Below are 25,518 nucleotides of genomic sequence, written 5' to 3' on the forward strand. Positions count from 1 at the left end.
TCCCTCTCCTGCTCCCTTTTTGTGCTAGAAGAGGGAAGCAAAGGAGCAAGTCATATACTGTGATCTTCTACAGAAGATAGCATTCACTCCTCTTATGAACCCTGTACTTCATTACTAGCGCATATTACAAATGGCTCAGAGCAGCAGCTGTTTTCTTTCTTGTCTGTTGGAGTTGGATCACGTTGCTCAACAATTGATTCTGTATCAGAATCAAATCAGATTGTCCTTCTGATCTGCATCTGAGAACCACTACTTGTTATTAGTCTGTGCAAGGATTTGGGTCTACGTCCCTCTATTCAGTTGTGTTCCTCCATAAGAAGAGTCACAAATCTTAATCTCTTATTGCTTATATTTCATGGTGAAAAGCAGTTTGAGAATTTGTGGCATTATCATGTGGACAAGACAAAAGATTACTTTGCAAGTCTTCATTAGTTTTTGCAAGCCTAATCTGCATAACCATTCCTGTTGTAGGCCTAGCTCCTGCAAAAAAAATACCTAAATATGCGCTTAAATGCAAACCACTGGGGTGAGTCTACAGATTTCAAGTCTTTTAAGGGAGAAGACAACTTTGTGTTGAAGTGATTAACTGTTGGCAGGACCAGGGCCACAACTTTCATGTGTATGGGTTTCCATAAAGTCTTTTGCTGATTGTATTTGGGTTGATATAACCTCTTCAACAATTGCAACGTGGCAATGTTTGTGCAGCTTGCTTATTACTATGTGAACTGTTTATCTTGTCATAGGGAAGAAAACAGTGATTTAAAAGCTTTAATCAGTAAAATGTCTGTAAAATTCTTTGTTTTGTGTGGATTTAGAAGGCGTTTTTTGTTTAGTTTGTATATCCCTCCTTCTATCACATAACTGCATTTTGCAGTGAGACATGTTTTATTGCTCTTTGAACCTCCATTTGAGGAATTTGCATCTCCTTAAGTACTTATAAGAGGAACCGTTAGCAGCATGTAGTTGAACAGCTTTTTAGGGAGTAAAGTAGATTGAGATTTTGGGGGTTTACAAATGTCACGTGCTTGATTTACAGAAATAAAGAATGACAGCTCACCTTCTGGAAATATAATGAAAAAATGTTTATAATTTGCAAACCACTGGATAAACTTGTACACTAAATGTGAATCAGCTGGAAGGCCTATAGGGCAAATTCAACACAGATGGAAAAGATGACATAGTCTTGTAGCATAGCATCTGTAGAGCTTAACATTTGACTGAGATAACCCTAGCAGCACTACTTTACTCTGTTCTGGTGATTTAGGACCTCCTCAGACCAGCAGTGGAAACGAGCAGCACTCCTCAGCCTCTATTTTTGAACATGTGGATAGGATGTCGCGTTCCTCAGATGCCAGCAGACGGGTCCCAAGCAAGATCCAACTGATTGCTATGCAACCGATGGCAGCACCTCCGGTTCAGAACTCAGTGCTTTCTGATCGAGTAGCAGAGACCAACAAAATTAATAAAGAGGTATTTTTAAAGTGCTTTGAGTGTTTGTGGAGGACTGTATGCTCAGCCAAGAGGGAAGTGAGAAGTATCCAATTTCTTGTTATCAGGAGTTCCTCGTTAGTTCCTGAGGAGTTGAATTATGACAAGTTACAGGAATAATCTTGTCTCCATCCAGAGAGATAATCTGACCTGGTTTTAAGAGATACTTAAACCAGAATTTAAACACTGAGAGAGGAGCGAATTTGATGGTCAGGATACCTTGTGTTACCATCCTTTTGCTAGTCAGCAGGACATGACTTCCAAGAGTTGTGTTAATTAAAGTGTGATAATTGGAATGTCTGGCCCACCTTGGTTTTCATGTGACACCATTCTTTTTAACTTTTTAGCAACTCAGGATGTGGGTTACACAGACAAGTTATCTCAAGATGTTCTGGGTGTGAATTTGCAGCACATTCATTGCTTCCAACTTCTGATGTGTTTATCTGACCATAAACATACAGAAACTTCCTGCTTTCTCTGAGGCTCAGGTTACTGTAAGCAGAATATGAGCATGCCTGGGGCATTAGGAGAGAAGGTAGTGTGCTGTAAAACCACATCATACGCTGCCTGACAGTACCATGTACCTGCATCCTGGTTTTGTACTGGGTGTAAGGCGGCATCTTCTCATAATTCAGAGTGGAAGATTACTAAAACCTTTAACTTAATTGTGTTAAGATACTGTGTCTCTGAGTACCTTATGGAAGAGAAGTAAACACATATATCTAGTATACATAGGCAAGAGGGGCCACAAAACAGAAATCTGATTATATGAGCAGAAGACATATAATCCTAACTATAAATGTAAAGAGCAAGTCTGGTTTGCATCCCTTTTATGCTTTTTTGGGATTTTAATGAGAGAATACACAAAAGTAATTTTTTATTTGGTTTTTAATTCACTGCTGCAGATATGTTCCAGAACTAGTCCATCACAGGCAGAGCAGTTGTTGCTACCTGATCTGGTGCCCAAGTGTTTTTCATTGATAAGAATGATTTCAGTGGGTGTTGTGCCAGGACTTAGAAGCGTGGTGTTACGATAGCTTTCACCAGATGATGAGATGCACTTCAGGGAATTTGAAAAAAAGGTGGGAGAGGGGCATGAAAACTCAGCCTGCAAGAAGATGTAGAGCTGATAACGCCATGTTCATCTAGGGACATGGGCTCTTGTAGTGCTGCTACGTTTCTGCATAGCTTGTGGCAGCCTCCCATGCTCAGCAGAGGCACCAAGTTATGAGCTCCATTAGCTCTGTAAGTTCTTGCTTCTTACATGATGATGGTCATTAAAGGGAATGGGTGACAGACCTCAACACTATTGATCAAACATATTTCTGCTTGAGAAGCAAAGGTAGATATAGCCTGTACTGGTTAGTCTTATTTTTTCAGAGCAGTGTCACTTCTGGCAGACATCAGGAGGTTTTTGTGTTCCTCCTGCCTTTTATTAACAAACTTCTGCCTGCCTCTAATTGCACCTACTGTGCTGGCAATTGTATTGTGTATAATAGTACATCTACCTGGGGAGACAATGGGGATACTGTAAAATATCCAAGAAATAAAATGTGTTTACAAATTGTGTGACTTATTTTAATCCTTCAGAGGTTTGGGGAAGGGAGGGGGTGGAGGGAGGTAGGGGCAGGCAGGGAGGTGAGGAGGAGAGGGTCACAGAAAAGCAGCAAAAAGTTCTGTTTGCAAAAACTACAAATGAAAAATGCAGTTGATTTTTTTTTTTTTTCCCCCCTCCTTTAAGATACAAACAGCCCTGAGGCATAAATCTGAGATTGAGCATCACCGCAATAAGATTCGTCTTCGCGCCAAGCGCAAAGGGCACTATGAATTTCCAGTGGTTGATGATGTGGTGGTGGTTGACTCCAAAGAACAGCACAGAATATATCGCAAGGCACAGATGCAGATTGACAAGATCTTGGACCCTGGAGGCAGTGTGCCTACTGTCTTCATAGAGCCCAGGAAGAGGTAGGGATTTCAAAGATGGGAAAGCAATTTTCTTTTAGAGTCAGCATCCAAAGTAGATTAAACCTGTACTTCTGAACTTTCAGAGCTTAAAATCATTTTGATCACTAATTGATTTTGAGTTATCTAGGTAAAAAGGTGTGGGTGGTTCTAAACATATTTTATTTCAGTATATGCCAGTATGTTTTATTTTCAAATTATCCTTTTACAAGTTCTCATCAGTGAATTCTCAATAAATAAACCCAAATGTATGATAACCTTTTACATATTCCCTCTGGGTAATGAGGCACATTTGTCAGCCTCATGGATGTGCCTTCCTGGCCTTGTATTTTCAGAGAAGGCCTTCCCTGGGCTGTGTTTAGGGCTTATGAATACTAGCACCTTGTTCCTGGAGCACTGGTACCCTGTGACTGCTTCTGCACTGATAGAAGGTAGTTTTTCTCCAGCTACATGGGCTCCTCAGCTGGTTTGCCTGGCGGAGTTAAACCCAACATGCCAAACACAAAGCCTTGTTGGCAGTGTGGTCTGTTCTGCTACTGCAAACGTGTCAGACACTGTTCTTGGAGGTCTGGAGAGGCACTGCCAGGGGGTGCTGGAGCATGGACAACTTTGAAAGATTCATGTAGAGGGGGGGTGACACTGGAGAGAGTTTGAGGGAGAAATGGGACAGTTTGGAGAGCTGCCAATGAGAGTGTTATTAGAAGAAGCTTGAGGAGAGAGATTTGAGGCTAACTAATGGTACTGGCATGACAAATTGGGAAAGGGAAGAGAAACAGGGCTGAAGCAAGGATGAGTTGGAAGGAATGGGCAGAGATGTTCAACCTTCAGTGGGATGAGAAGAAAAATTGCAAAAATAAATGTGATTACCTTTGTCTTGTTTGTTTTTTCTATCTCTCTGCTTTTTATTTTCTTCCTGTTAAGTTCTCGTGCAAAACGTTCTCCCAAGCAGCGGCGGCGACATCAGATAAATGGGAGTCCGATTGATGCAGAAAAGGACAGGTTAATCACAACTGACAGTGATGGGACATATAAAAGGCCTCCAGGAGTCAATAATTCTGCATATATTGTATGTATGTCTCTTGAATCACAGGATTCTTCTGATAATTGCAATGACAGTTGTGACATTGGGAGGTTTTTGGCCTTCTGACTATGGTCTATGACTACTTTCAGTCAGATGTAGTTAGCATGTAAATCAAAGTGAAACAAGGATTTCATTGGCAGTCTATCAGTATTAAGCAGTAAAATTCTGCCAAGTATTTCTTGATATTAAAGAGGCCAAGAACTAAAACCTTGTTTTCATTAATGCCACTGTATTATGCTGATGAAAGTGTGCTTGGCATGTTCACCAATATCCTGAACATAGTTTCGCTCTAGTCCAATTTGCTGGATGTTACATATTCATATGTTACAGAAAATACCATCCTTTGCTCTCATGGAGTGGAAGATTCAATTCCTTTCATCAGAAATTTTCTCATCTTTATAATGTGGGAATTAATTATTAATGAAAGAGAAGCATGTCTTTGTACTACCGTAACTTGAAGCAGTTCTAGTACAATGCCTTTAAAATTAATTTTGTTTACTGTTTTAAAAAGGGAAAGACACTGGAGAATGCTTCTGTTCATTCATATCCATGTCACTAACTGTATTTAGGCATCTTTAACCACATCTAAGCAGACTTTACTAAGCCTACTGCTAATACTGGAACCCCCTGGACAGTTTTCATCTTGAAAGATGGTTTAATAATTTTTAACAATTTCACCATTAGCTGCATATGCAGTCAGGTGACTACAGTGTCGATTTCTGCGGTTTCCTTCTGCCTTCAAACAAGAGTGTGGTGATTTTAATGTCATGCTGCAACAGAATGAATTATCATCTGAAGCTGTTTAATTAAGAAATGTCACACAGCAAGCTCAGCCCCTTTGGCATCTATAGCAAGACAGTACTCAGAATGCTAAGTTCCTGATGAAGTAGAGGCTTTTGCATCTTGACGACTGATTTTGCAGTCTGCATGTAATGGTAACAATGAGCTTTGATAATAAAGTCTGCTGCTGCAAAGATCGTTTAATTTCCTGTTACTGATGAACAATAAGCCCATGTGGTAAGATCCCAGGTAGCAATTGTGATGCATGCCTCAGGTACTGCTGCTATGAAGCACTTACATGAATCCCATTCAGGTGATGCACCCAAGTTCAAGTTCCATGCAGGTAACCACTTAGTTGCTTAACAGCTCCCTTTGTGTGTTTTTCTAGGAGGTAATAATTGTTTATTATTACTGCTGATGTGGTCAGTTGTAAACTAATTTCTTGGAACAGCGGAAGCTGCAGGGAAGTCAAAGATGTAGACAGAGCTGATTGTCTTTTTCTGGGTGAAGTAAATGCTCTCTGCATGATTTTGTTATGAGCTTGCAAACCACAAGATTTCTGTTATAGCTGAGTAACTCCTGCACAAAGCTCCGCTGCTTTATCTGAGATCAGTCTTTCAGATCACACTGAATGAAGTATTTGAACAGTTGGTGCTGTGTACGTGCATGCATATATGCATACAGAAGCGGGGAGGGTAAGGGGCATGTTTTGTCCAGCACTGGTACTTATGCCATTTATCTCATTGTTGTTCTGGCAAAGAAAATGTTGCTCAGACTTAAGGCCCACAGGAGCTTGGAAGCTGACAGGTTATATCTTCTCTGTGGTTGCCCTTCACCTTCTTTCTGTTTCCTCCAGTCCGATCCAGACTTGCCTCCTGAACCTCAGACATCATCTTCGGCTGATCTGGGGAAGTTCCCTGGCTTGCCTTCCCACCCAGTCTCCCAGTACGTCCCACCACAGCCATCCATTGAAGAGGCTCGGCAAACCATGCACTCGCTGCTGGATGATGCTTTTGCGCTGGTGGCTCCCAGCAGCCAAGCAGCCAATTCCACGGCCGTCACACCACCCGGGGTCTCTGCAGGACAGCCGGTAAACAACACTCCTGCTCGAGCAGGGAGGGGAACCACATGCAGCCAGTGGGGATCACCTTATGGTCCAACTCAGGCAGTAAACAACCCGTTTAATGTGAGTGATGCAATTTGAAAGGCTTTTCTGGGCAAGTAGTTAGCGCCAGTTGAGCCATGGTCACTGTTACTGTGCCCTTGCTGTCAGGATTTACCACAAATGTGGAACGGTTTCTGGAACCAGAATTCAGAAATGACCATCACAAGATGGTGAACTTGCTTTTTAAGCCATTTGGATTCCCTTTTCCCATCCCAACCACAAGAGAAGATAGGAGTTCTTCTCCTTTAGGATAACTTTTCAGTTCTCAGTTATGAGCTTTCACAGATCAGTCTTGTTATGTCCAAGAGTAAAACTTTATTTTTTAAAAATACATGTGCTAGTTTGTATTTCGACAATGAAAAAATAATGTATTCAGGCTTAGGTCACATTTTTTCAGCAGGGTATCCAAATGCTTTCAGGAGGTGAGGAATGGGAAAGCAGTATTTCTGTGTGTGATTTTTTGCATTTTATGGAGCACTGAGACACATGGATAATCTTTTAGGTCATCTTGAGTTCCACAACAGTTTAGTACAAGTTTCATAATGCCATTGGACTGTTGAGTCAGAGCCCTGTGATCTCTCTGCTGCAGTCTGATTCTGATTGAGGTATAAAGAGATTTTCAGGTGCAAAGCTTCGTTTGCTCTAAGTTTTAAGCTAAGTAGACATTGGAGCAGCCCTTGATCTTCTGCAAGTGAGAGAAAGTGTGTCTGAAAAGTTTTTAAGTTAAGACTGATCAGGCAGAAAACACTGCTAGCCCACTGTAGCAGTGATTCCCAGATCTTCTTGTGCTTCTGGGTTTGTAAAACTATGCTCTTACGGCTTCAGTCAAGTCACACATACAGGCCTAGTGATCTCTGCCATTCGTCACTTAAAAGGCTGACAGTGACCTTCCCAGGGTGTGCATTTTGATTTTAATTTGGGTTTTTTGGTTCTTCTGACAGAGATACGTGGAATTTGGAATGACTCCGCCAACAGCACCAGGTCTCCTACCAAGGTAGCTTTTCACTGATAGAATTATCGTTTATTATTTTCCTTGCAATTCCTCCAGAGTTCTGGCACTGGTATATTATTATGCAAAGTATTGTATAAATGAGAAGTAACAGGAGTCCAGCTCCAGCCTGTGTAATTTATTTATGTAGCGTGAATGACATACGCATGCTGTATGGAATCCAAGCCTTCATTTAAAAGAAATGTGCTTCTAGCCCCTTGGCTATAGAGATACCCTTCCAAATATGAAGTAAATCACTGAGTTTCAGCTTTTAAGGAGCCTGAAACAGTTACTCAGATGCACGTAATTCTCCCAATACTCTCGCTTTCATCTTATTTCTGTAGCCTCAGGGCAACACTCACTAGCAAAAGCTTTCAGATGACTAACGGATTCATTCTATTTTTAACCAAGTTGAGAACAAATTACAGAGCATGGTGACCCTCACAGAGAAAGCCTGCCTTGCAGGCCTGTTGTTATAAAATTGGGGGAAGAACAAATTTTCCGTCCTCTCCTGGCCCTGCTGTGGGAGAATCATGTAAAGAGAAGAAACCAGTTGTCCAGGTGACTGCTAATTCCACGTTGGGTGTCTGTGTTTTAACTGCACATGAAGCTGGGCTTTTGAGTCATGGTACCACTGTGGTCAGATTTGTCTCACCCTCTCCAAGCTGCTGTAACCAATATGGTAAAAAGGTGGCCTCGTGCTGCTCTTCCATTACTTTCTTACAGCTCACCATGTGAGATGAAATCCCACGGTTATCCATATCATTTATTAGATTTCACCTATAGTCTTCACTGCCTTGGAAACTGGATGTTAAAATGGGTATGAAGAACTTTCCTTTATCCATTGCTCTGCAACCTGATTTTGAAAGAACCAACTAGAAAACGAGGAGTGTCTGAGCACTTTTTCTCACTTAGGTCTTGACTGAAGGTGGCAGTTTCAGTGTGAGTGGTACATGAAATGGCACACAGTATAACATGCAGTGTATTTTTCATAATTTAGGTTACCTTGAAGATTATGAGCTTTGAGACTGCCAACAGAAAGCATAACCAATTATTTGCTATTGAGGATTTTCAATTTGTTGGCCTGTTATACATTCAGGGAAAATGTGATAAATGAGTCATGAAAGTGTTGTAACCTATGTTAACACACCTGAGCACGATAGTGTCTTTGCAACATATCTTTTGTTCAAAAGTTTATCAACCTTTGGCATAGGCACTCTGGATTTCTGTAAGTTACAAATTAATGGCATCATTATTAATACTTCAAATGCTGGCTCTGCCAGTACTAGCAGACTAAGTTGACCTTAACAGGAAGAATTCCTTTACATTTTCATTAATACAGAAGGTGTCCTAAAGCTTGGTTGATAGAAAACAAGGAAAGAGTTGTCATGGTTGTGGAGTGGGAGTTATGCTCAAATTCAGAAGATAATTGTAGAATCATATCATAGAATGGTTTGAGTTGGAAGGTGTGGGAGACATTGGCCTGTCAGCCTTGCACAGCCTCTGAATCAAGAGCTAGGCTTTGATGAGAAACAGGCCTTGGAAGAAAGATAAGAAACTGCTGAGTTGTGCCAAGGTGGCAGGGAAAAACAACGGACAGCTGCAACACTGAACTGTGGAAAAGTACTGAACTGTGAGAAGTTACCGCCGCGAGAACAGCGCATGAATAAGCAGGTGATTGGTCTGCACAGCGCGTGTTAGAGTGGTCTTACGCTGATAGGAGAAAAGGTTGACAGCTGTCTAATTGCTGATTTGCTAATTATGAAGTAAGAGCTTTGGCGAGAGCATAAATATGTACTATTAGAAAAATAAACGGCTTTCCTTGATATAACTCTCATAGAGTTGTGCAAGTCCAATATCCTCCCGCAACAGGAAGGGACTTTAAAGACCACCTAGTTCCAACCCCCCTGCCATGGGCAGGGACACCTTCCACTAGACCAGGTTGCTCAAAGCCCCGTCCAGCCTGGCCTTGAACCCTTCCAGGGAGGGGGCAGCCACAGCTTCTCTGGGCAACCTGTGCCAGTGTCTTACCACCTTCATAGTGAAGAATTTCTTCCTTATATCTAAACTAAATCTACCCTCTTTCATTTTAAATCCACCACCCCTTGTCCTATCACTACACGCCCTTGTAAAAAGTCCCTCTTCAGCTTTCTTGTAGGCCCCCTTTAGGAACCAGAAGGCTGCTTAAAGGCCTTCCCAGAGTCTTCTCTTCTCCAGGCTGAACAACCCCAACTCTCTCAGCCTGTCCTCGTAGGGGAGGTGCTCCAGGCCCCTGATCATCTTTATGGCCCTCCTCTGGACCCGCTCCAACAGGTCCATGTCCTCCTTGTACTGGGGGCCCCAAAGCTGGACACAGTACTCAAGGTGGGGTCTCATGAGAGCAGAGTAGACAGTGAGAATCACCTCCCTTGACCTGCTGGCCACATTTCTTTAAACAAATTGATAGAAGCAGTGCACCAATTAGAGGAAGGAAGAATAACCTGAGGACTGTATGATTAGATGGCATGTATCAAAGTTACAGTCCATTGGCTTAAACATGCAATGCATGGAATAATAGTTGGGTGACCGTACTGTTCCCTTCTCTGTACAAATGGAGTCAGTGTCTTTAATGGGGTGGAACCAACCTAGATAAAAAAAATTAAATGTAAAAGAGCTAGGTCAAATAACAGCTAGGCAAACATAAAGGAACAATGAACAGCTTTTACCAGAAAATGAGTATTGCATCATACAACAGAGATAGAGATACTTAGCCACAGTGGATTAGTGGTGTAAAATTTATTTTTGGGGTGGTATCTCCCCACTTAATTAAATAACTGGACATTAATAAATTTTTTGAATGTGCAAAGATAAATTGAAGTCTAGGTCTCGGTCTAGAAATAGGAAGGAGCACTAGAAAGCCTGTATGATATAGATTGAGCTGTATCCTGTTTTTATACTCTTCTGTTGATCTCTGACTTTAAAGAGTAGCTATATCTATCTATTATAAAGAAGATTGAGAAGAGAGGGTGATGGGTTATTAAACGTGCACTTTTCAAGTACAAACCCATCAGCAATAAAGGATATACTTCCTCTCCTCTGAAAAATGGGCACCAAAAATAATACATTTGCAGTAATGTTGAGAAAATGTTTTCTTTAGACAACATAAAAAAATTTTAGTAATTTATCAGCTACAAGATTTCAGCTCAGCACTGCAGGCATAAAGGGCCAGATGATCACATACTTTACTGGTTACAGTGATTAACATAACAGAAATGATACTGTTAAACATTACCTACCTGTTCAAGCATTTATTTTAACTAGATTGTAAGTCTGGTTTGAAATGGTTTCCTCTGGATCTGCTGAGTGGACAGGTGGGATTGTATGCAAGGGAGCTGGGGAAATTATGGCACTTCCACAACGGGATTGTTTCAGCTTGAACCCCTTATACCTCTTCTATTTAATACTGTATACCAAGTAGCTAGTGCTTTAATTCACAATTACTTGTTTGTGCTTTATTAGGCTCTTATTTGGCTTTATTAGGCTATTATGATGACAACTTTCTTTGCTCTCTGGCTGTCATACAAAGGTGGTTAGTTTTGCACAAATCAAGAATAGTTTGAATTACATGCAGTCACAGGATTTTCCTGTAAAACAAAAGGGTGTAAAAATGAGATCTTGAGGAATGGGATATGTTGCAGTCCGTAGCCTAGAAGGGCTTAGATGCTGTTGTGGCAAAAGGGATATAAAACTCATCTCTCATTCTCACTTTGTGTAATTTCATGTGCCTGACTTAGGATGTTTGTGTCATTTTGCTTCCTTTATACTCACAGTGAGAGGCTTCTGTGGAAAATGATTTAGTGATCCTAATCTTTTGCTTTGAATGCTTCTTGAAGGGCGTGTGTCTCTTCTTTGATCATACCTGGAGTCTAAGAGGGACTAGCGTAGTAACCTAAGCACCTGAAGTTTGGACATCCATATCTCCACCATATTAACAGGAATCAGTAATCCTTGAAAACTCAGCTGCCATCAGTCTTTTAAAATATAATCTCTCCATCCCAGGGTTATGTTAATAACAAGCATAGAAAAAGCAGCGTTTCCATTTCCTTCTCCCCTCCTGTGAATGAATTATAGGGTTTCTTTTATGAGTCCCATTACCTTGGCACAATTAATGAAGTTAGATTGATGACAGTTTCTGTTGTTAACTCTTTTTAGAAAACATGTAACGACTACCAGTGCCAGCATGAATTATAGGAAACATTAATTTTAGTATACACTGCATCTCTTCATATGTGCTAATGACAGCTTTGAGTAGTTTGATGAATCTTAAAGAGCGAAGTTTTGAAAATTTCCTGAAAAAGAATTAGAACGCTTGATGAAATAATAATTGTTTATGAAATACACATGTAATGCAGTTCACATGATTTGATTTAAACCAAAACTGTGTACCCAGAAACTCTTGAATGAGAGTCAGATTTGTTGCTAAGGTAAGCAGCTACATCACTCCTGAAGTAATTTTTTCTATTTTTTTCATTGAAGATGCTTTTTTCCCCAAGGGGAAGACAAATCGGTGGGCTTTTTTCTCTGCATTGAGGAGACTACAACATGTGAAAAACACTTGTGTGAAATTCTGTTAGAGTTTCTAACTCCTGTTCTTGTGTAGTGCAGGTCATGAAGGAGGAATGTTTCTCAGATGTAATTATTTTCTTGAACATCTAAGGTTAAAATGTACATTAAAACCGTCGTAAAGAGTAGTTGTATGAAGTACACCTGCATTACTGTTTCTAATTAGGCAATTCACTTATTGTAATCTCTCCCACAGGCAGAACTTTGGGCCAGGTTTTCTTCAACCTGCAGAGTTAATGCACCCAGACCAGCAGCCACCTGAGGTTCAGTATTCCTCCCGAGGGATATACTCAGAGGAAATGCCATCAGTGGCACGGCCACGACCAGTTGGAAGCACTGCAGGTATACTTCATTTAAGTTGAATATGCACTGAAATAACTGATCCTTTTCCATATCTACTCTTACACTGAGGTCACCATTAAGACGTCACTCTCCTTCAGCTGCTACACTTGAAACGTGGTCCTTGTCTTCACTGCCAAAAAAAACCAATCACAAAGTGAGGTTAACTTGACATCCGTAGGACCTTGCAGAAAAAGGCAGTGTTTTGCCACCTTTTTAGTATCTTACAAGAATTGGTTATCTCACAGTATATTTAAAAAAAAAAAACCCAACATTCTTTAAGAATGGAAAATTACTTAATTGTTTTAGAGCGTACAGTGTATGATAACTTTCCACTGCCGACTGTTTCTTCTGTGCTAAATGAGCTAACTGATGCATCCCAAATCAGCCTGCTAAACAGCAAATTTTTAAAATACTTTTCTGCATCTTTATTTCTCATTTCTCTTCCTAGAAATGTATGCATAAAAGCAGGATCTTTTAGCTTCTGATGATAAAAATCTATTGCTGCTGTCCCATATCAAATCACCTTCCCTGATTTGGTTGTGAGATAATTTCCACAGCACTCATCAATGCTATCGTGAATAAGATTCTAACATAAAATGGCAATTAACCAGCAAACATTGATTCTAAGAACAAAAGATGCTATTCTTATGCAAATGCCACAGTTAATTTTCTCCCAGAGAAATGTTTTCTTCCTGGGGAGTTGGAAAAGACTGGAAGTACAGTCATATACTCATGTCAGAATCCTAGTTTTGGTAGCTGCTCTTCTCTCCCTGTAAATGTTAAATGAATGAGAATGACAGGGATGTAGGGACCGTTACAGATTAATGATGATTATTTTATTGTCTGATTCACACTATTCTCTAAATGTTCATGTATATTCTGCTTTAAAGTTTGGAGGCAATTCAGATGATTAGTTCCTGTCCTTCAGCATAATTATGTGCAAATAGCAGACTTCTCGAATATCGTAGTTTTTTGAGAGAAAAATATGAAAGTGACCTAACTGTCCATCACGTAAATCACACTGTTTTTGTCTTTTCTTCCTTTTTTTGTACATACACACACAGAGAGTTTTCTTGTGTATCTGTGGGTTTATTAAATGTTTTTCATTTCTAATGAATAATAAAATACAATAATAATAAAATAAATTGAGTTTCCATGTGGGAGGAAATTCGGGAAAAAGGAAAGCTGGCATGTTGTTACATGTCTCTTGCAATTAATGGTGATAGCTATCCTTGCATGTGTTTGAAAGCAGTGGGAGGGAAGGGAAAGGAGAAAGGAGGAGGTTAGCTTTCAGGCTGAAAGGAGATACAGTGTGTTCTGACCTTCTCGTTCGTCAATGACAGCATCGTTTAATATTTAACCACAAAGCAAAGCTGAAAGAACCATACTTATATGGTCATGTATTTTATTCTTCTGAGAGATGGAATAGAGAGCAGTCTGGAAAGTTAGGGTCTTGCCAGTGTGATGCGAATAAGGTGTACCACAGGAGCAAATGTCTTCTCTTTGCTGCTAAGTAATTTATATGAAAGCATTGCCAGGGCTTTCAGTAAACACTGTTTGGAAAGGGCTGGCATATTTTTGGAATGAAGTGTAGTCCATGTCTGAGATGCAGGTACCTCAACCTCTTCTTTCAGTGCAGTGGCAATGAAAAGCATCACACTCAAATGAACTGCACAAAATGCACATAAACTTTCCTTCTTTATTCTACACTGACAGCCTTCTTTCTGCTGATTTTTTTATTAATTACACGGAAACAGAGCTCCACTTTCTTCTTGTCTCCTGCTTCCAACAAAGTTTTATGTTGTCATTTGTCTGCCCTACAAACTTGACTGTGTATAAAGATGAAAAAACAATATTTGCTTTTAAGGTTCTCAGATACAGCACCTCACTCAGGTGGGAATTGCTAGCAGGATCGGAGGTCAACAAGTGGAGATCCCCTCAGGCAGAGCAGGGCATGGCCAGCCGGGGGGGCCAGGGTGGCCCCAGTACCGTGGAGAGGATGAATATGCTAGGCGAGATGCAGTGAGTACTGTGTTACACATTTGCATAGTTTCTGAAGTAGTGATATGTTCGGGTATTTATTTTTTCCTGCATTACTGTTTGGAACTTTTTCCTCCTGGAATACTTTCAGTTGCTTCTCTGACATTCTTTGCTTTGCTCTTCAAACCCTCCTTAGCTCTTCTAACTTTTGCTTGCTGTTCTTTCACCTTTGCTTCTCTCTAACTGCTTTCTTTCACTTTACCCTAACCTTTTTTTTTTTCTCACTTGAGGCCTTAACCCATTAATTGCAGTTCGCCCAGTTCTGCTTCTGAGCTCCAGCAGAGGTGGATACTGCTTTCCATTTTCTTCTTTGAAATACACCTCTGTATTTTGAGATCATTGTAAGTAGAAAACATTGAATTAAATTGTCCCAGGCTACCATCCTACTTCGTATTGGTATAGTTCTTTTGTCTTCTGTATTAGTGCGCAACAACAGGAGTCAGGGCAACGGAATGAGGTACATACTTGCACGTAACAGTAGAGGTGTTTCTAAACAAGTTATTTTCCTATCCTCAGTAAGCAGGATATGGTAAATTAATATGTATTCATTTGCCAGTGTTGCCTAGGCAGACGTCATGATTTCATGTTTTTGGCAGTGATGTTTCTAGAGGCTGACGTTTCTGATTCAACCAGATGTTTGAGGTTGAGGATAGTATATGCCCTTTCCAGGAAGGATACAGTTGCCAGCTACCAGTCCATGTTTGATGTACTTGCATCCTGAAGCAGACTGACCTGCTTATTGTAGTACACTCGAGAGTGAGAAGTTTATGCTTTTTCTTTTGCTCCTTTGCTTAAACTGTCATTTTTCTGGTTTCTTCCTTGAGGGAGAAAGGAAGGATCTCCTTCTTTTGCATACTTAGGGCAGTGTATGTTCACACTACCTGAAGTTGTTTTGCAGTATTGAATGATCTCGAAATGTCTTTGCAGAAAGGAAATGCAACAGGATGGGCCTTATCTTTAGATTTGGTGGAACTGAGCTGGCACCCACTCCCAAGTGAACTTGAGAGGAACAGCATAAAGCTTTTGAGAACTGGGCACACTAGAGACAAACTCTACTCAAACTATTCAAAAACTTTAACTGTCAAATCCAAAAAGATGTATTTGCCTAATTTAACTTGTTGTCTGTGCTTGGAACTGTGGCATTTGAGTGCAACAACATCATGATTTCAGTTTACATCTAGAAGAGCACTTACATGAGACATCTTAGTGTCTCTCCTGTTCCATTTTCAAAGGCATCTCTAGGTTACCATTTATTGCCCCTTCTTATAATTTGTCTGTCTTTTCTGAAAATTACTTTTCTACATCAGTGGGCCTTTCCCTTCTGTCCCCCAAGTGCATATTCAGACATTACTATCTTAATATTTTATTACTTGAATTGCTAACAAATTACTGACAATTAGTTACAGACCCATTGTCTGAGATACTATGCAAACAGTTGGTTTTTACATCAGTTACCCACACACTTTCAAAGATTCATGGCCCCACACAATGTGATTTGGTTGCAGTTTGCACTTTCAGTCACCATTTCAGATGGGTACATGTCACCTCAATCCAGGTTGACTTTCTTTGAATTAATCTTTTAAGCACTTCCTCAGCTTTGCCAGAACTTTTTGCTCACTGATTGCTGCAGTTCACGTGTTACTGCAGTGTGATTTTTTTTTTTCAGTTTTGTTTTGTTTTGTTTTGTTTTTTTAAAAAAAAAAGGCAAAAGGAGGAGATCATGGACTAAAACTATCTGAATACAGTGTCATTTAGTTGTAGGAGAGCTTACCTAGTGCTTGCACATCCCTTTTCCTATGAGGAATTCTTTCTTTTTTTGCAAAGGATTATTCCCATTTTAAAAAAAGCATTATTAGATGAGCCTAGTCTGGTAGTTTTCTGTAGTTAAATAATTATCTTCAGTTTGGGTTCCTTCACTAGGACAGAGTTCTAAATTTGCCTTTCCTGCTTCTGAAAAGGAGGTTTTAGTTAATGACAGTCATGTTCCTTAAGATGCAGTATTCAACTAATCCTTTGCAAACAGTCTTACTGTTCCCTCATTCTGAGCAAGTTTCTAAAATGAACCTCTGCATTTAGGGAAGATTAGATCTAGAGCATTCTTCTCACCTGCCCACTCGAGAGGGATCTGCATTTTGTGTTCCTGCAATGGCCCTTTTCCTCACAGTATCTTCAACTATTATTCCTGCAGTCAACACCTGATTTTCTGCTGGAATATGACCTCTCATTTGTGTCCCCTGACCCAAAGCCAGTGTGCAGGTTACCATCAGTTCTCCATCTAGAAGGCCTAGGCAACCAGGATAATTACAGCATTTCCTTAGCTGGCACAAAATACAGTGCTGAGCAAGTGGTCATTTTAGCAGCAGAACAAATGAAGCCTGATTTCTTAGAGATGTATGTAGTGTCTTGCATATCTCTACCACCCTACTACCACATGGCATCACCTCCTATCCATCTACAGTCCCCTACAGCTCTTCACTGGTCTCCCAGGTCTTCTCCAGGTTTCCAGTGTTTCCTCCAAGCCACCCTTATTCTTTTACTCTGTTTTTATACTCTGGCTGTCCACCATAGTGTCTCTAAACCATCTCACCATACTTTAAGTTGTGTCTCATGTCCCCTAGCTAACTCCTGTGAGATCATGCTGGCTGTGACAGGTCCAGCTGAGCACAGCCTAACTTGGCCTTTCTGCCCCTCAAAAGCAGATTAAGGATAGCAGAAATCAGGTTGTGTCTAATTAGCTACCTGTTTTTGTGAATTTTATATCTGTTCATACATACGCATGTATGTGCGTGTATATATTTATACATCCAGTTCAGTTGAAACTGGCCACAGAGTTCAACAGTTATTAAATGGAGATTACAAATTCACAGTATCATCTCATAAAACTTCATTCCTTAAGAAGGAAGATTCACTGAGGATATTTTTGTCAATTTTGTACTGCTATTAATTATACAGAAGTTTCTATAAAAAAATATATAATTTATAGATACTGTATAAAACTCTGTATTGTTACATATATAATGTATTGATATCTATTTCTGCTAGTAAATAAATTTTTAAAAAAACAGCAACAATTCTTCCAACCTTTTTACTGTCCTTATTTTGCTATGGTAGTTTAGTATAGGTTAGGCTTCTAAACCAATCTGGTTTTGAAAGTTCTCAGACCTGTTTAATTCTGATGTTATATATGACATCACAGAAATACACACTTTTGTTTTTCTGAGATATTAATGAAACTTTGATAGCCTTAATATTAAAAAACAGCCCCTGTGGTCATCAGATGTTCTTCCTAACTTCCCTTAAGAAACCCTTGTTACGGTGCTGATTCAGTGCAGTATGAGCTAGGAGCTGAATCATGTAATGCACTTTAATGTGAAAGTAACCTGAACATAATTTAGGTTGCTGTTAAGACTCATGTATCAAGGAATATTTGCTTTTGATATTTTTTTGTCATCTATTTTCTATAAAACCACAGAGTACTTGTCAGGTTTGCTAACTCTAGACTGCACATATGAATTAGTTTCAGGTTTCACTGCTAAATGAATAATTGTGAACAATCAAGAGACCCATTCATTCCTTTCTGATACTAAAATCACCTTCCTTTTATAAGAAGACAGGATGTTACTTGGAAAACCTTCTTTACCTATCATTCTTCTAGTAAAGCCTCTTTTCCACTTAATCTCTCTCCCCAAAGTAACTGTGTAAATGATGAGTGCTGTACATGAGCTGTGCAAGAGTCAGAATCTATTATTAGTTCTACTTTATATAAAATGGCTTAGATTTTATTTATTTATGAGAGGTGTTAAGGAACATACTCTCGTGCCTTTCTGTGTTCCCTGCACGCTGCTGCCACAGTCACTCTAGGTCCCCCATACCCTTCCCAGGCTCTGCTTTGTAATCCCTTCATTCCCCTCCCCCTTGGCCCCAAATCCTCTTCTAGCTGACCTTGCTGTCCTTTCCTCCCTCATCAGATTGCTCTCTCTGCTCCTGCTTAAGGCATATCCACACAGAAAGCTAGTGCTCACTAAATTGTGATAACTGTCCTCTGCACTTGCAGCAGCTAGCTGCTGCTCATCCCCAGCGCAGACCCTTTGGAAGGGGATCACGCTGCTTTGCTCCCAGTTGTGTGTTCAGCAGAGTGTGTCCAAGTCCTTTGTGTCCAGTGTTGTCTTCTGACTGCCTCTCCGCCTTCAGCAGTACGAGGCACAAGGAAACGCTTGCTTTGGGGCTGTCAGCTGGAATTTAGATTTTTGAAATGTACCTTGTTTGTGTCCATGCTGGGAGTTGGTGCAGTCACCTAGTGTACTGTAAACTCATGCTTTGTTTTAGTGTAAGCAGATTTTTTTCCACACAGACAAGCCCATAAACTCAGGTTTCTGTTTTCAATCTCTTGTTTTGTTAGAAAATGTATGTTACTGAACAAATGCAGAATTAACCCCTTTCTACCCTGAAACAATGATTGTCCCTAAACTGGGATAGTGTTTCTCAGATACGTAAACCAGCTGTTGAGTATAGAAAAAACTAATATTTCAGATTTGAATAATCTTCTCCTGCTGCTTCTTCTGTTGACTGTGTTTTCCTAGGCACTGGTCAGTCACAGGGTCCTCACAAGTGTACAGTCTGAACAGGCAAGCCAGGCAGAGAAGGGGAAGCTGAAAGTAGTAGTATCTCTATTTATAAATAGTATGGAGAAATGACAGCTGGGAAGAGTGATTTGCATGTTGTCTTTTAGGAGATTGATGGAAAGACAAGGAAAGATAAGCCAGTTCTGTTGACTTACAGTTCTGCGGTTTTTCTTCCCACCTCCTTCCCCTTCAGTTTCTAAACATACCATAGATTAGAAAGGTGGTCTGATGTTTTAACGGATGCTCTGAGATTTTGAAAATCCCTGAACTTGAGGCAGTCCAGCAATTTTGTGTACACTTGTTGTTTTGTGCTCCATAAGAGGAATCACTCATTCATACAACAGAAGAACAGTGGCAGCAGATAGAAGCATCTCCATGCTGCTTTCCCTCTGTTCTTTGCCTTTTTGCTTTCTTGTCTTTTCTGGGATTTTCATGTTTGTTCAGAAAGTACAATAATGCTTTCTACCTTTTTCCAGACGCATATGCATGGACACCAAGAATATTCCTCCTCACCAGTATTCCAGATGCCGAGGACTTCAGCCAGGCAGCCTTCGGCACCCCCTGCTCAGCTTCCACACAACAGCCTTCAGGGCCAGGGCCTTTGCTACACCACCAGTTCCACTGAAGACCTCCAGCCAGGTCACTCTTCAGCCTCTCTTATCAAAGCAATTAGAGAAGAACTTCTACGACTTTCTCAGAAACAGACAGCAGTGCAGAACTTCCATAGTTGATTTAGCATTCCCTTGCAAATCTGCCAGGTATCTGCTTCCTATGGAAGCAAAGACTTAGAGGAAATCAGCAATGAACTTTCACAGCTCTGTTGACAACACTCTGGAAAAAATGAAAAAGGCAGCAAAATGAGGATAGTAAGGAGAGATAGGGGACAAACAGGGAAAATCATCAGTGTCATCACAAGTAATATTAAATAATCTGCTAATATTACGGTGCTCCTCTTCTCTCCCTACCCTCATTCAGCCTAACAAATAAATAAAACCTTAGGTCAAGTCGTCAACACTCCAGCAACAAAACAATCACAGGAACAAACTCCAAATATGACAGACTCCTTTTTTCTAAGGAAGTAGGCAAAGGTTTGAATAAACTAAGATGACATTTTGCAAGAGATTACAAGTATTCTGATCTCTCCAGTGCTTATGGGGAACTGGTTTGTGTTGTTGTGCTGCAAGATTACAAACTGTATCAACTCAAGGGTGTTGAAGGTGGGATCCCACCCATGTAAGAATCACTTTGGTTGTCAGGAACAATGGGACTACTTAGAATAAAAGTCTTTATGAGCTACGTGTAACAAACTGGAACAATAATTGTTATAGCTCTGTGCTTCCGAATGGAGCTACCCTCTGCACTCTTCCTTGTTTTCCTTCTGGTGCTGAAGCTTCAAGTGTTCCTTCATCTTCAATGTTTGCAAAGTGAAACATTGGCCTTGTATAACTAAGAAAATATCTGTAGACTCATTCAGGCTGGAAAAACAAAGCAAAGCATCCAAACAGAAAGGGCTTAGTATTTATTTTGTTTTAAAATTATTGAAAACTAGGCAAGGAATACTCAGCCACAGTTGAATTTGGGGAAATGTGTATGTATACCTTTAAAAAATATATTTAAATAATATATGCTCTTGCAAGACCAGCGGTAACATAATTGCCACTCTGTAGTTTGCTTTGTGGACAGAAACCAATCCAGCCTGACTGGTACAGGGTCACCAGCATTACGTTATAAATCGATGTCCTAAATCATTGCTTATGTTTGGATCTGAATAATTTTAGTGAAAGTCAGTGACAGTTTAGAGCATTAACATAGGCTTAGATTTGCGGTTTTGAGACAGTTTCTATATTTATACTTGTTTCCACTGTCCGTCTGGACAAAGCGTAAGCGTTATCCCCATGGTAAGAATGGTATGTGCCATGGAACTGTTTGTTGCTGTTTTTTCCAGAGTTTTAATTTAATATTAGCTACGAATTTACTAATATTTGGCCATTGCATAACTGTAACTGACATAATACATGCAGAAATTTTACTTAAGTCATGATTTGTTGGAGTGTTTTTATTTTCAGATCAGACTGAACTAAAGCTAACAAACTGGCTCAGAGATAGAGGATATGCTCAGTGTTTGAGGAGGCTTGGGAGCCTTGCCCTAGAAAAATGAGAAGCAAAACTATTTGGTGCTACAGTGTGAGTGTTTCAGACACTAGCAGGTGATAGTTGTAAAAGGTCTAAGGAACAGTAGTCTGCCAAAGAGATCATTGGGCACTTGATCAGGGTAGGCCTGTATTTGCCTTACTGGGGTAGAAATGGCGTTGGTAAAATACAGGTGTATAACGCTGGTATGGTGTGGTCGTCTTTCCTGGTTCCAGTGCACAGGACTATGACAGGACTAACTCATACTGAAATGAAAACAGGTAGGAGGACACCGTGGAAGAACACTGTGTACCTTGTTCATGAAGTTGTACAGAATATTCATTGCCAAAGCCAAAACTAGGAAGCAACTGTCTGCTTACTGATGTGGAAAAAAAGGTGATATGTTTCCCCTCTTTATTAGGAAGTTCAGTTATCTTTCTGTTTACCCATGATCATCAAAAGGCTATATGAAATTGTTTTGAGGGACTTACTGTAGGGAAGCAATCTAAATTAATTTCCAGTTCCCTGGCCAATACAGAAAGCCTTCACGGGCACTGGTTGAGGTTTGAATGCAGTCAGAACACCAGCATAGTTGTGAACAGCAGCACCGACAGGTTATTATGTATTGAATTTTTTAAGCTTTTTGTTTAATAATCACTTTTAGGATAAAAATAAAGAAACATTTATGTTCTGCCAAGTTTGTAAACGTGAATGTTGCCAATACTTCTGCAAAATGTCAGGTTTTGCAGAATGAAGAGTGTATCAGGCAATGTTCATTTGCTCTTTTTGATGATGCTGAAGACTGACTGTTCCTAAGCATTCCCATTAAAACCATCTCTTTCAGAGCCCACATCCTTCTCCAGCTTAATTCAGAGGCCAGTGCTTATGATATTAACATGTTATTGTGTCTTCATTTCAAGAAAATGTGGGCTTCTAGAAAGTAAGTTCATTGTCTGGTTGCTGGTTCCAGCTATTTAAGAAGGAATATGAAATAAGAACTTTGAAAGTTAAGAGGTACTTAAGCCATTTCTCAATTCATTTTTGCTAGTGATGGCAATGGTATTATGATATTCCATCTTTTTATGTTTGGAAGAATATCCTTTTTCTTTTCAGTCCCAAATCTTACAAAGAACTTGGGACACAGGACAAATATGTACTGATAAATAAAAGGCATTCTGATGCAAAAATCCCTCTTTAAAACCTTACAAATTCACAGAGCAGGACAGTAAAATGTAAGAAGTTGGAAAGCTATGTTTGGAAGTTATGTTCTCAGACTGGCTGGAGACCTGATCCACTGTTCACAAAAAATGATATGGTATAGTCTGTATCTTCATATAGTAAGAAAAGTAACACACAGGGCACCAGTTCCAAGGAGGGTCTTAACAAGGGAGACCTACACTTTCGTTTCTGCAGCTACAGGAAAAGCTGGGTTTTTCATGTGCTACAAAAGGACTCTGTGGAATGCATGTGCCAAAATGTGTGTTTCCACTTGGGAATTCAGGGAAAAAAATATCTGTAATCTTCTGTATCCCCATGTGCTTGAGCTCTTTTGCCAATTTTTTTTAATTGCCCTATTAAAAGGGGGGGGAATCCAAACCTTTTTTTCTGAAACTTGAAGTATCCTGAATTTAAGTATCTGTTAATGAATCTACCAGTTTCTGAAAACAGTGATCAGATGAGAAGTTGGTACAGGCACAGAAAACTGTTACCAACAGTTACATCCATTTCCATGACTAAACCATCTGGTTCATGGAATCCTCAGGCTCTTCTCTTTCTTCACAATTTTCCTTGACATTTGTGTTTAGTCTGTGTTTAGTTTGGCATATAGAAGAACTTGGCAAGATGAGAGCTACGTAATTTAACTTGGTTGATTTGCTTTTCCTTTTTATGGCCAAAATGTTGACCTCTAGCCTGCTTCTTGATTATCTTTGGAGCTAAGTGAAATTTTACAATTATTTTTCATACAATCAATTTGAAAGGCGGAGCACACTTCAGTACTATAAAATATTCTCTACCAGGATGTAACACATGGTCCTGTCAGTGACTGTGGGCATGTGACTGAGGAAGAAAACCTTGTTTTTAGGAGTGAATTGCATAGATGCTGGACTCATAATGTTAAATATGGGCACTTTGGAGCAGTAAGTGGAATTTCACTGACCCTTTGCAGCATACTGTACTTGCAGTGGTTTGGAACAGGCTTCATATATAGTGGCTGGAGAGCAGCGGCATCACACAAGGTCTATATATCACCTCTGCACCCAAAGAAGTGTTTGGTGAGACATTGGGTACCCCAATATCATGCACCTTTATGCGCACACTTAAATACATAAATAGAAAGAGGCTGTTTTACAGGGATCATAACTTCCCAAGAACCAAAACAGTTGTCACTGTTGTGTGTTAACTCATGGCTTGAAAACACATTAGATAGATTACACAAGGAAGCTAGTATGTATTCAAGCCCAAGTGAATGCCAGTTGTGTGGTGTGTGGATGGCAGTAGGCAGTTGAACTCATTTTTGAACTCCTACTGTCACTGCGTTCTCCCCTTTTCCAGCTTTAACAATTTTTCAGCTCAAGGAAGAAACGGGCATTTCCCATTCCATGCCTTATCTAGCAGTTCTTTGTTAACTGGTGCCAGGCCTTGAAAAAAACATATCTTGGCCAAGAGCTTTGAAGTGGCAGGATGAAAAGCATTTGTGACATTGAGGTGGGAACATATTATGGGCCATATATTTGCAGCAGTGAAGAAATAAATGGATTTTTTAAAAAAATAACACCCATTTGGTGTTTTCCGAATATGGACATAAAGCTGAGAATGGATTAAAAGAAAAAGCATGACATCTGATTGTCAGAAGGCAAAGGACAGTATCCAGGTCTCCAGGACCACCTGTGACAGTGCACTAAGATAAAATCCTGGGGACTCCCCCTGCCCCCACTCAACACAGCCCACTTCTGTGCAGTCCTTTGCCACTTGCAGTGCTGGTCTGTATGAGTGAGGAACATCTCATCAGTGAGACTCCCAAAGCAGTTCACCATGCCTCACCATGGTTTCTCCAGGACTGTTGAGATGCACCTAGAGAAAAGTAGCAGCTTTAAAGTGCTGCTTAAATGTGGAAATAAAAATCCAGTTCCTTTTTGTGGTGGGCATCTTTTCCATCTTCCTGTTAAATTTTATTTAAAAATGGGGGGTAAACCCTGGGGAAGTATTCTGCTGTCACCAGTCTGCTGTCATTCATGTATTCCACTACGTGTAGGTCCTAAATACTGAGGAGGCAGAAATTAGGAATTGAAAGTTTTTGGCAATGCTGATGAAGATTCACTGTAATTTTGCAATATTTTTGGTGTGAGTGCATTTGAGTGCTTGAAAAGTCAGGTATCTCTGTTACAATGAGTGTCCCTTGAAAAGCATCTTATGTCAGAAGGAGGGCTGTAAAAATTTTCTTCTGTATGCCTGACTCTGATTCAATGAGGGCAGAACAAGCTCAGCTTGTGACAGCTCATACCAATAGGATTGATAGTTCAGATCCAAACGTTGGTCTGCATATTGTCCCTGGTCGCATCTGCATGACTTCCACTGAAAACCCTTTAGTCGCATGTATGCTTTGGAAAGAGAATTTATCCTACAAATTCTTTAGTACAGTTTGGGATGCGCTTGACAAGATGTGTCTAGCTTGACGTACAAGTCCCAGGGTGAGTTTACTCACCCTTGAGAGTAAGAAACTTCAGAAGCAAAAAACTTGTGGAGTTGCACTGCCTTTTTAAAGAGACTTTTCCGGAGTAGAGCTGCAGTCCTGTGAATCCCACTGAAGACTGATAAATGAGAAAAAAGTTATGTTAGTACTAGAAAAATACAAATTTCTTTGCACTTCATAGTTTGTAGAGCTGGAATGTTTTGTCTTGATTTCGTGTTACTTTTTCTTGATACTCTTTACATTTAAAGTATGTATTTTCCTTTGTAATGGCCACTCCTGTTTAGTTTTGAGTAGTTCTTACTCCATAACTGGAAGTTTATGTTTAGGCTGTTACATCTTGCCTTAATTGGAATAAAATGTTGGCACATTTGAACAAATGCTCTGAAGAGTCTTTTGAAATGAGTGCTAAACCTCCGTGGATCCATGACGTGGTTGGTGGTTCTCAGGTTCACTTACAGTAATATTGTCACATGCGGAGCAGGCGAAGTGAAATGAGAATTGAGAGTAGAAAAGAGATTGAAAGATGAAAATGGTTGTTTTGCATTTCCAATTATATTCTAATGTACACATTTCTTAAGAGCTCTGTCACGTTCCCATGAAAACTTCTCGAAGATTTCTGTCCCAAGG

General features: G+C 40.0%; 1 protein-coding gene across 3 annotated transcripts in view; it reads left to right on the forward strand.

Moving 5' to 3' along the window:
• KIAA1549 (KIAA1549 ortholog) overlaps positions 1-25,268 on the forward strand; it is a 154,275-nt gene extending 129,007 nt beyond the window's left edge. Inside the window, exons 13-20 of one of the 3 annotated variants that reach the window (XM_074825970.1) lie at positions 1,265-1,470; positions 3,230-3,453; positions 4,372-4,516; positions 6,168-6,497; positions 7,418-7,470; positions 12,263-12,408; positions 14,276-14,430; positions 19,547-25,268. In XM_074825970.1, coding sequence (XP_074682071.1) covers positions 1,265-1,470; positions 3,230-3,453; positions 4,372-4,516; positions 6,168-6,497; positions 7,418-7,470; positions 12,263-12,408; positions 14,276-14,430; positions 19,547-19,801 — 1,514 coding nt within the window. In that variant the 3' untranslated portion in view covers positions 19,802-25,268. The remainder of the gene's footprint in view (positions 1-1,264; positions 1,471-3,229; positions 3,454-4,371; positions 4,517-6,167; positions 6,498-7,417; positions 7,471-12,262; positions 12,409-14,275; positions 14,431-19,546) is intronic. The other 2 variants (XM_074825971.1, XM_074825972.1) reach the window with 2 other exon arrangements.
• The last annotated feature ends 250 nt before the right edge of the window (positions 25,269-25,518 follow it).

This window comes from Strix aluco, chromosome 5 (genome assembly GCF_031877795.1).
Source record: "Strix aluco isolate bStrAlu1 chromosome 5, bStrAlu1.hap1, whole genome shotgun sequence".
In the NCBI taxonomy this organism is placed as follows: Eukaryota; Metazoa; Chordata; class Aves; order Strigiformes; family Strigidae; genus Strix; species Strix aluco.